Below are 11,907 nucleotides of genomic sequence, written 5' to 3'. Positions count from 1 at the left end.
CAAACTGGCTTAAGGAAAAAAGGGAGTCTATATACTCAGAAAACAGAAAAATCCAGCAATAATTTTGGCCTTGAGCAAGGCTTGATCCAAAGGCTAAAATTATGTTAACAGAAATTTGTCTCCATTTCTCAACTTTCCTTTTGTGATGGCTTTATTCTTAGGTAGGCTCTTTAGGAGAGTGGTTGGCAAACTTGGGACGTCAGCCCTCAGCTTTCCCCTCTACAGCCTTCAGCACCCTAAAGGAAGGAGAACAACTCTTTCCCAGGCGAGTCCCAGGATTGGCTTGGTCACAGGACATACTCATTCCGAACCAATCACCGTGACTCTGATTGGCCAGATCTGGCTTCTGTATCTAGTCCTAGAGCCAGAGGGTGAAATTGGCCTCATGAAAAGATCTGTTTTTGTTGTGGTTTAACCAAAGAAGGGGACACTAGGCAAACGTGACTGAGGAAAGCCAAAGCAAGAGAGAACAGTCCCCAGAAAAACAGAGGTCAAGAAATCAGATCTGAAATCAGAGGGAGGAGGGATCTGCACAGTGTTTGGTAGCCATAGTGGTGAGATGGCAAGACCTAAGGGGAAATGGATCCTTGGTACATCCAGGAAGAAAGTCCAGAGGCATAGGGGCTTCCGGCTCACCAAAGGTTACCATGCCCCAAGTGTGGGAATTATTGCACCTTTTGGCCTTGAGTAGCTGATGTTTCAGCAGTGGGTATGGGGCTTACCACCAGAGGGACCAGTCAAACCACCAGAGGGGACTTCCTGAAGTTTCAGCCATGGGTCTCTGCACAACTCTAGGGTATCCCCAATGGCCAACAGATTTCCTACCAACAAGGAAGAAGGGACCTAGTTGATTTTTTAAAGTGCTATAGGTAGGATAGGGGATGGCCTTTTGGGGAAAATTTCCCTATGTGCTCAGTTCTCAAAAGGGATAAAACCTTTGGATGACATGATGTAATTCACTAGTTCAGGAAGTTAAAATACCAATTAGCAATGATTGCAGAAAACTTGACAATGAGCAGTGAATAATGGCAGCTTAAAAACAATAACTTATATAATTTTTTCTTTCAATATGTAATATTCATACATATGGTGGTTTGCATTCCACATCCAGAAGAAGCAAACCATAGATTTAGCTGCTCATGTCTGAGCCAAGGAATCATGCATCTGGGACAAGCTATTTTTATTTTCTTTAGACTAGCCAAACTGGCAATGTGGGACAGCAGAAGCAGTTCTAGATTTGAAGTCAGGGAACCTAGGTTTGAAACTCGGATTCACTAATGAAATTTTGGGTAAATGGTTCATCCTTCTGATTCTTAGTGTTTTCTAGTTTATAAAATACTCATAGGAGGAGTATTAATTGACACATGGAAAAACACAACATGGATTTAATGTTAGCTTCTTTCTCTGAATTCTTACGAATGCCACTATTTTTTAACCAGTTTAAAAAAAAATGAATTGCTTTAATAGAGTAATTGATGTGCTTCAGTTAGAATGTCAGATTATTATATTTGGCAAGATATTTGGGAAGTTTCTGTTATCTAAAGGTTAAGTTCACAGTTGCATTATTTGTAATAGCAAAGACTTGGAGACAAATGTACAATAGAAAAGAAGAAATATATCTATATTATACAGTGTGTAAGACAGTTATCTATCTATACAGTCATTAAAAATGAGGAAGATCTATATTTACTGACACAGAAAGATAGTCATCATAAGTTAAAAAAGAAAGCAGTGCTACTCATGTATAATATGATCTTGCTTTTATTAAAACAGTTGAACAGGACACATCCACATATATATATGCAAACACACCACACACACACACACACGCACACACACACGCACACACACACACACACACACACACAGAGTAAAGCAAGCAGTCTCTGAAAGAATACCTAGTAAAGTGTCAACAGTGGTACTCTCTGGAAGGTGTAATGTCAGGAAGGGAACTTTAATTTCCTATATTCATTTAAAAATTACAGACATGTGTTACTGTTAAAAGAAAAAAAATTTTGTCCCAATTTAGGGTCATGGTTAACTTTCTTCTCCACAGCAGCCCTGAGGACAAGAAAAAGTTACCAGTGATCCTGAAAGCAGAAATGAGCTTAAGTATTTGAGTTGTGTGTGTGGGGGGGTGGGGGGGGGGGAACTGCAACACACAAGTCCAAATTTTGCTCTAACTACATTAGCAAAATATGTAGAAGATGAGGTAGTTAAAAACTTTCTTAGATATATGGATTACTTATTCCCTTCTAACATGACTTATCAAGGATAGTGGGAGAGGTTTTCTTTGGTGGTTCTTCAACTATATTTGCATTTTGCCACAGAAAACAAAGCAATGTGAAAGAAAAAGGTTTTAAGTTTTTTATTTAAGAAAATACTTGAATTGTCTTACACAACTAAATTAAGTATTTAAACAACATGAAAAGAGTGCCAGAGTCAGGACACAGCATTAATTTTATTGACTTGCCCCAACAGAAATAAATATTGATTTAACGGTGACCAAACACATTGGCAATAGCTACTGAAGTGCCATAAGATGGTCAGTTGGGGATAATCTCCTCTAAAATGAGATCAAATCCTTGAGTCCATTCCTTTTAGCAGAAACAATTAAAACCATCTCGGCAGACCAGGTCTCGGCAAAACATACCACATGTATGGAAGGCTTCAAGAGAATGAAGAACCCACAAGCTTGAAGAAGCCTCCAGAGTTCTCTTCAGGATCAACAAGGTGCTTGTTATCATCGTGGTCCTCTGTATGAGTATCAATATTAGAGCACTGTGAACTTAGTAGTAAAGGGTCTTGAGTCCAGAGAAATCCTAAGGGGGTCAGCAAGACTGGCACGTTACACAGTCCAATACTTACCAATAAAATAACCACACTCACCCATAAAGGTTGCTGATCTATGCATGTCTCTGCTTTCAGGAAAAATTTCACTGAAACAATCCTGGCAGATAGGTGAGTGAGCCTTTCACATCTCCAGGAAATAGTTTCATAGTTCTGCTTTATAACCTAGCCCCAAATTTAACCATGATAATTCATGTGTAAAGCACTGTGTCAGGGCTCTGAACTATGAGAAAGCCACATTCCTTGAATTCAGAAGTTTGATCAAATTAGAGAGAAGTGTTTAATGACAGCAGCAACTAACACTTGAAGGTTTACTATGTACCAGGAACTTTTCATGCTTTACCTCATTTAAACCAACAATACCCTATGAGGTAGGTACTATCAGACCCGGGCTACAGATAAGAAAACCAAAGTGCACAGAGGTTAAGTGATTTATTACGTGATTTATTGTGGAACTGAGACTTGAATCCAGGCAGTTGATTCTCCTCTAGTTAGTTCTGTTACAGAGGTACAAGCAAAAGAGAAACACAGCACAAAAAATTAGATTATTTAAAATACAAGAGGGATTAAAGAAACTGCAAGGGGGAGGTCATACAGGCACAGCTAAGACAGAGAGCAAGGTGTAGTAAAAGAATGGAGAAGTTGGTTTGTCAGTAAAAAATGAAGAGAGAATGATGGGAAATCAAACTGAAGAGATAGCCTGAAATCAGCTCATTAAGGGTTTTCAATATTATGCTAAAGAAGCTTGGATTTCATTCTGTAACTGTGGGCATAACAGGAACTCAAGTGAAGAAATGAAAAGTGTTCTTCTGTGTTAAGATTATTTTGGCAAAAAAAAAAAAAAAGATTATTTTGGCAGAAATGACTTGGGCGAACTGACGTAGATGGAGATTAGTTGAAGAAACACTAATTCAAGTGGCTATAGAATGTGGAAAACTGTCCTAGGTCAACAACTGCCCAAGGTCTACTTGTCAAACACATTCTTTTCTTCAGTACTGAGTGTCCTGCTGAGACCTAGTTATGTGACTTTAGGAAAGTCAAGAAGCCTTTGAATCCTTGACTTCTTCATCTGGAAAATGGAAACACTGAACATGCTTTTAGATTTCATCCAGCTCTGAAACTTTATGAGTCTCCTGAAGAATTTCTTCTTGAAATTTAATCTTGGGTGGTCTTACGTCTTTAGAACTGGGGCTTATTTGTAGAAACCTTGAATGTGCTTGAAAATATCCCAGTGTTTTTTTCTTGCTGGGAAAAGAACCAAAATTCTAAAAAATACATTATGCTTTCTATCTTTAATACAACTTATAAATAACTACTTTTATTTTGTTGCTGGGTAACTGTGACCCAGAAGAGTTGACTTTGCATAAAAGGAACCCACAGTCCTCTAGTCTTGGTGTTTTTCCTATAATCTCATACAGTGGTTAGAAGAGAGTTGATGGAAGACTAACTCAAAAGTATTTTTTTAACTCATATTATTGTTCTTAAAAGACAGTCTGTTGCCTTTTCCTATAAAGAGAAGAAAAAGGCGTTTTTCCCCGCTTCTCAGAAGTTCAATATTTAGTCAACCACTACAGTTTCCAGTTGACCTATTCATTGATATTTATAGAAAATAACCCTTCAAATACCTCAAATCTGTGTTATAAATTGTGGTAAGATGTGAATGGTGCAAAAGTAGGGTGACCAATTAATTTCTTTTTGCCTGGAACTTTCTCAGTTACAGCACTGAACATCTCATGTCCCAGAAAAGCCCTGTCTCAAAAAAACCGGGATGGTTGGTCATCCTAAGAAGATGCCGTTAAGGTTCAGAAGCCAAGAACATCCAAATCCTACCTTGTCTTAAACTCCCAGTTCCCCATGAGGCTCCTGCAGAGGCCATATAAAGAAATAGCAGTGAATGGTAAACCTAGTGTTTTATTTGATTACTAGCTATTATTAGGCTAGGCTACTCCCAATACTCCTAAACAGAGGCACAGTAAAGCTGGGATGCAGCATGTGAATGAGTCTGGAAACCAAAGTGCTCTACAACGCTCCTTCAAGCCCAATTTAAAAATCTTACAAGCTAAGAGTCTTTGGCCTGAAATAAAGTTGAAACAGAAGACTGAGGCAAAGATGAAAGGGTTTGGGTCTATGTGCAAGGAAAAAAGAAAAGATGAGAGAGACTTGGCTCAGTACCTCTCTTCAAATCCATGGAAATATGATATAGAAGAGGGTGCCACATGGATGGTCTTTCATTGCTGAGTGCCTCTTCTTATTGGTAAACACACACTACCCCTTGTTGTGGACTATTAATAGCATCTCTTCCCTAGGGGGTAGGTAGGAGAGTGGGAGAGGGGAGACCTTTCCCTGGCACAATGCTAACAACAGAATCAAACCACGAGGCATGGAAGTGTCACTGTGTGAGTATGTGAAACCTCTATAAGAAATTTATTTCTAAAATAAAATTTTAAATTCAAAGCTTGTTTCAAAGTAATAGAAGCCTTTTTAGTTTCTTTAGTAGACAATTTATTTTGATAAACTTGCTCAATAACAAAAATACAAGTGAAGAAAAATTATGTTCATTTTATACAGTTTGTATTAACAATTTGTTTTTAAACTATTAATTGAAAAATGCTATAACCAATTAGAAAACAATCCTTAATAAAGTTTGGGGTAATATACAGCCTTGATCACAAACTTTAAAATCTCTGGAGGTGAAATAACTAATACGTCCTGTGTAGGGAATCCAACCTACACAGGCCATTTTTTCCTTCATATGCTTTTATCCTTCAAAAATTAGTTCTGAAAGACAGCTTACTATTTTGAATTGTGAATGCAAATTTAATATTTTAAAAGAAGATCAAAGTGGGTTGATAAAACAGCTACTATAATCGGAGTAACTTGTGGCTAGTAGTCTTTTAATAAAGACAAAATAAATGCAACATGTTCTTCCCATGAAGCCCACGATGCAAAATAATAGCTAAGAGTAGTATATTCAAAGTTAGTTTCCAATACCTTTTCAGGGTCTTTCCTCAAAATCAATAGATTGTATGTCACCAGGACTGTTCACTATTTTACTTAAGAGATTAAGTGAATTCACAGAACATCAAAAGGGATATCAAAGATTTAGGCAAAAGAGTAAAAATCAATGAAGTGTTTTGGTCATCTAGAACATTAAAAAGAAAAAAAAAAAAAGAGCCATCCTTCAAAAGCAAAACAAATGAAACAGAAAATAGGTTTATAAGAAATAGAAGAGTCAGAAAAATTACATACACACATTAACAACATAGAACATGGATTACCTTTGGAAAGAATCATACTGAAATGTTTGCTTTTAATGAACTGAATATTTTTCATGTTTACAGACGTTTAGGCATGTTCAATAGGAGCTTCCAAAAATTTCAAACTAATTAAGTCTTGTGCAAATAAAACCTATAAATATTTTTCAGCAGATTTTACAGTGATGTTCTTAGGTATGAGAAGAATGCACACACTCTAAAAACAATGTAACAGACAAAAGTTTGACAAATGATTGCACCATTAAACAGTGTTTTATATACAGTTTACAAGATATGATTTCCTGCTATAAATTAATACTGTACTATATAGTACTTATTATAGTGACCTTTTTAAAAGCAACTGCTGACAATTGTCTATCTTTTCACTTACAGGATTTATAGAATTTTATATGAATGAGTCCATTTCAATGTTTGGTCTGGAAGAGTACAAAGATGTGACTTCACATACTACTTGATGGGATGGTTTTCATCCTGGGTTAGAGTGCGGACTGGTTAGAGGGAGTTTCCCCCATCAGTCCTTTGTGCACTGGACCTCCAAGACAGTGATGAAATTAAAGACAAGTTTATGGTTTGTGTAATAGATACAAATAAAACCTTAAATTCTGAAATCTTATATGCTATACCACTGTAAGTGAAAGAAGTAAACAGTGGGGAAATTCTTAGCAGCTGAGAAACTTTCTCTCCCCATGCTCTTGATCCAGTTAGAAATACTTTGAGAAACTATTTACAGTAAAATTCACCTTTTGGAAGAGAAAAGCTCTTGGTCATTATCATAAATTAACTTGAACCATACTTTGCTTATTAATAACACTTTACTTCAGTGGTATAATGGTGACAACCAAAGCTTTCCTTCAAAGTGATCCACTTGACTGAGGTCCAATCAAGTCACAATGAGAACTGCAAGCCCAAATGTCCACAGCACATGTCCAGTGGTATTCTTAGAATGGACTAGACATCAAAATACTTGGGGAAAATTAGTCTCCCTCAGGCATTTCCTAGAGATTTCTTTGAACTTGGGAAGGGAATGTGTGACATTCTCCCAGTACACTCAAGGAACACACCACAGTGGTGGTCCACTTCTTACCCCAACTCCTGAGTGAGTTGAAACACTGGGGTTTTCTTCCACAATCAAATACTGCTGAATTAACAGTAAGAAATATGAATGTCAAACAAGCCAGTGTGAAACACATCAGGCTCCTCCAATTCATACCTTGAATAACTGAGGAGGCAGCCCCATCTCTGAAGTAATCATTAAAAAACAAACAAACAAACAAAAAAACCAGTGCATTCATTTCCATTTGTGTGAAACAAGGGACCTACACTCTACTGAGAGGGACACTTGGGTTGCCATTGCCATGAAAGACTCTCCTGCCCCACATTTCAAACAGGAGATTATCTATCGTGTTTGCCTGGAAAAACAACTAGGCATGAAGGCATGGAAATGTGGAGAAGAGAAATACTGTATTTTAAAATGATCTGTGGGCTCAAAGGTTAGCTGCAACGCTGCTTTCAGGAAGAAATACAAAGCTGTGGGGTTAGTACAGCTCTTTAAACTAAATGCAAAAATGTTAGCTTTTAGCAAACAAGGCATAAAGCATTTAAAGAAAATATTGTATTGCTCATGTTTTTGGTAAAGATTATTAATAATGCTTACAGATGAAAAGAATACTAATTTTTATGGCAGAGTAAAGTTAGTGTTATAAATAGCCAAAATATTATAAATTGATCTTACTAGTAGATTTTGAACTTATGTAAAGTTGTGTGCTTGAACATATAAAATGCATTATTGATGTAACAGACCAAGCCAGTTGAAAAAGAGAACCTGTGTACAACAGACAACAGTTGCCAATAATTTAAATAGTGTCAGATTCCCCAAATTATAAGATTTGACATGATCTTACCTTCTATTATCATGTACAAATAAATTAACCCTACAAAGAATTTTAGCTTAACTTAAAATTGCACCTAGAAAGGTATGGGATTATTTGTACCTATTACAAAAACCAGTTAAAATCAAGGGCTGCTACAAAGAATGAGGTAAACTGAAGACTCTCTCCACTATGCAGCCTTCAGATAAATGGCTTTTTTTCTATTGAGTTCTAGGTTTGCACACCACAGTGTTTTGCTAGCAAAGCATTCAGAGTTCTCTTCCAGGAACTGTTTGCATGTGTGTGTATATAAATTTACACACACACATACACACACACACATATATACACACTGTATACTGCATCAGCAAAATATATATATTATATATATATTTATATAAATATAAGGAACATTTCCCCCAGCCACCCACCCCCAACATGTTTCTTAGTGTTTAATTTTTTTTTTTTTTTGTACACAGAGAATAGGGAATTTCAGAATTTTTACATACATTTTAGCAAACAAGTTTTGATCTATTGGCTTCTTGGTGCAGTGATGCAATGGCAATCCATTTTGGTGCCAAAGACTCATACCATTACAAGGAAGCTGTGAACACTAATTTCTTAGGAGGTGAGGCCAGCCCCACATGAACATCTTTTGCATCCCTCTGGTCCGCCATGATTCATAAATACTTAGACTTTTTTCTTTTCCTCCCTCAAATGAATCATTAGACGTTAAAAATGGAACAACAGAGTACAAAGGGCCACATGCTTTTCAGTACAAAGCATTCTCCTTCACTAGGTTGCTATCACAGTGCAGACCTGACTGCCTGAATATGCTCAGGAGATTTAGTCAATATTGTCTGTATTTGGTTATGGAAAAGGCTCTCCTTATTTTTTGTTTTTAAATCCAAAGTGCATAGTGAGAACAAATCAAAGCATTTTTTTTTTTCTTTTCAGCATCAGTTTCATCTAAGCATCTTCCTATGTGAGGACTACTCAGATGCCTTGCCTTTGTCCTCCCCACCCTCCAAAAATAAAAAAATAAAATAAAATTAAAAATAATAAAAGAGTCAAGCAATTTAGACATTCATCAGCCTGGTAAACAAACTTTGCCGGCAAATAGAAGTCCTACTATTGTAAAGAAAATTGATAAGACAAAAAGTACATATGATGACCCAACTACTGTGTTGTTGGGTAATTTATAAGGTTGACCTCCGACTTCATTGATGTAAAATCCTATTGGAAATATTAGGGCAGCCATACAGAAAAGGATCACTGTAAAACAAACCAAAACATAACATTAGTAACATGGTTTGGTGATTAAGAAAACAATGAAAATTTGGCACAAAGGAAGTTTATAAGCAGGGTTGTGGATTGATGATAACATGGTCAAATCTGTTACAACATGGACCACTTATAAAAAGGTTTGCATATACTACAGATCCTCCAAGCCTAACACTTAAATACAACAGAAGCTAGCTTAGCCTTTTACATACAGTTTCGAATACAAGCATTAAGAAAGGCCACCAAACCTACTAAGTAATTGTATATACAATTCTTGGCCATTTAAAGTAGTGGCAGAGGGCTCAGTCAGGCAGGGGCTAAGTTCTGGCTCTACTAGTGTAATCCTAGTCTTCTGAAATTCTGAAAATGGATAAGTTGTAGAAGAATAAACAAAACAATTTTAAGTCCTTTGCACAGTGCCAGGTTGATGTTAAGTGCTGAATAAATGTTGATTATTATCATCCTAGTACTATTTTCCCAATTCTCTGCTCTTTTCAGTTGATATTAGTTATAAGGAATTGAGAAAAGGTACATACAAATATAAATACTATTTACCTTACTCTGATTTAAAATCAGCTAGTGGAAAGAACCAGACTTCTGATATGAGGAACCAACTGCAGGTGGTTCTCTCTCATGGACAACATTCCAAAAAAATAGAAAAGCACAACTCTCCCAGTTTTCTGACTACACAGAGTTTAAAGAGGGGGCTGGAGGGGTAATCTTTGAGTTTTGTATACAAACACAATGAAATATATTATTTGCTAAAATGCTTTCAGAAAGATATCAGAAAACCCTGTGTTTGGGCAGAAGTTATTCCACAGTTGGGTTGTTTTAGAAATAGCGTGCTCCCCTGTGCTACAACCAAAGAACATCTCTTCTTAAGAAACACAAATTACCTATAGATAGGCTGGCTCTTCCAAGAAAATATTTTGTGCTTTTTGAAAGCATATGCATAGTCTTTCAATTTTCTCTGAAGGCAGAAATATTTCCTCAGTATATTGTGAAGGCAGATTACTATAGTCATCCCCATTACTAACTGAATGAGAAAACTTTTCTGTGTTAAACCCATTCCCAGCAATAATGACAGAATCCTAGATAAATATACCTGTTGACTCTTGTCCTAAATTATTTGTGTTACTCAATCAACAAAATTTAATAGGAGAGTTCTGAAAAGGCCAATTAGAAATACTTCCTGGAAGGAATAGCTCCCGAAATGTAGTAAAAGGTAACATTTTCTAAACACACCAGCACACTTGTTTGCTTTGCACTATTTAGGTGACTATTTTATATTAAATTGACATAGAGTTTGTTTTCTTTTTGGGCATATGACCACATCAAATAATGTTACATAAGCAGATTTAGATTCTTTTGGATACCTACTACAAAATGAATGAAAAATTCAGGTACTAAGTATTAGATTTTTTGGCCTTTCTGTTGTATAGTTAGCAATAAACAACTTTATTAGTGCTGCCAATGTCCTCTCATCAGTGTTATTTGTCACGAACCTTTAATGGTTCTTATGTCTTAGTACGGTTTGGTAAGTAAAATGAAACCACAATCTAAATAGCTATAGACAATCTAATAAAAGCAGTGGGAAAACATTATTGTCTTAAAAACAATTTGTTCTTTAATATAGATTAATTTAACCTCAGGAAACACAAAAATAATTTAGAAGTGCTTCAGACATATGCAGATATTACTCTTGTTCATTCTGTTAACTGATGTGCCAACTTAATTCCTATCCATTACTATTTTCTACTATAAAATAAAAATCTATCCTTTATAGTAAACATTTACCACTTAACGGCTATATTTAAAGCAGGGTTTAATATTTTGCAAGTGTTAAATATTTTCCAAATTGGTTAGGAACAGCTTAATCAAATTTCAAGGAAGCAATGAACACCTGATTGTATCCAACAGTGATTTCTAATCCAAGGAATCAAGTCATCTATACTTCCTGAGGAGTTTTTAATGCTGGTGGATGAGATTTTTTTTTTAAGCTCTTGAGACTTGAGAAGTTACTTCAGATCTTAAAATACTGTTAATGCTGAAAATATCTATCAACTTTTGACAATTAAGTTCTGGGTCCTAAAAAAGTCTGTAAAGACATAACTTCCTATCTTGAATGGCACAGATTTCTCAGTGGTGAGGGCCAGATATCAGGTGTACTGGCAGGCAAGTAAATTAAGGTGGCAAAAGCAAGGACAAGAGTCAGACTTGATGGAAAAGACACGTCTTTTTGTCACTCTTGCTGCCACAGGTGAGCCCCTAAAGTGTGGCTCTCCTTTGAGCACTTCCTTTGTGTAAACCCATTAGAAAATAATTAGTTTATATTCTTAACAAAGCTATTGAGAAGCACATTTTCAAAGGCTGAATGGCAACACTAGGGGGAGCCCAACCCCTCTTGTGACTACCACCCCAGTAGACCAGCTGGGTTAACAAAAACAATGCACTTAAGGAAGTCAAGAGAAAGGCTCTACACTTTCTTAGATGACATCAACTCTAAGATACATTGTTGAACCAAAAACCAAGATACAGAATAGTATAAATAGAATAAATATGTATTTATGGAACACTCACACATATACACATATACGTTTCTACACATAGAACACCTCTGGCAGGAAACC

General features: G+C 36.2%; 1 protein-coding gene across 1 annotated transcript in view; it reads right to left on the bottom strand.

The window, feature by feature from the left end:
- Positions 1 to 2,344: 2,344 nt before the first annotated feature.
- MOSMO (modulator of smoothened) overlaps positions 2,345 to 11,907 on the bottom strand; it is a 75,765-nt gene continuing 66,202 nt past the window's right edge. Inside the window, exon 3 of the mRNA XM_061152992.1 lies at positions 2,345 to 9,268. Coding sequence (XP_061008975.1) covers positions 9,084 to 9,268 — 185 coding nt within the window. The 3' untranslated portion in view covers positions 2,345 to 9,083. The remainder of the gene's footprint in view (positions 9,269 to 11,907) is intronic.

The sequence above is a fragment of the Dama dama genome, chromosome 10 (assembly GCF_033118175.1).
Source record: "Dama dama isolate Ldn47 chromosome 10, ASM3311817v1, whole genome shotgun sequence".
NCBI classification, from domain to species: Eukaryota; Metazoa; Chordata; class Mammalia; order Artiodactyla; family Cervidae; genus Dama; species Dama dama.
This window is presented reverse-complemented; position numbering and strand designations above follow the sequence as displayed.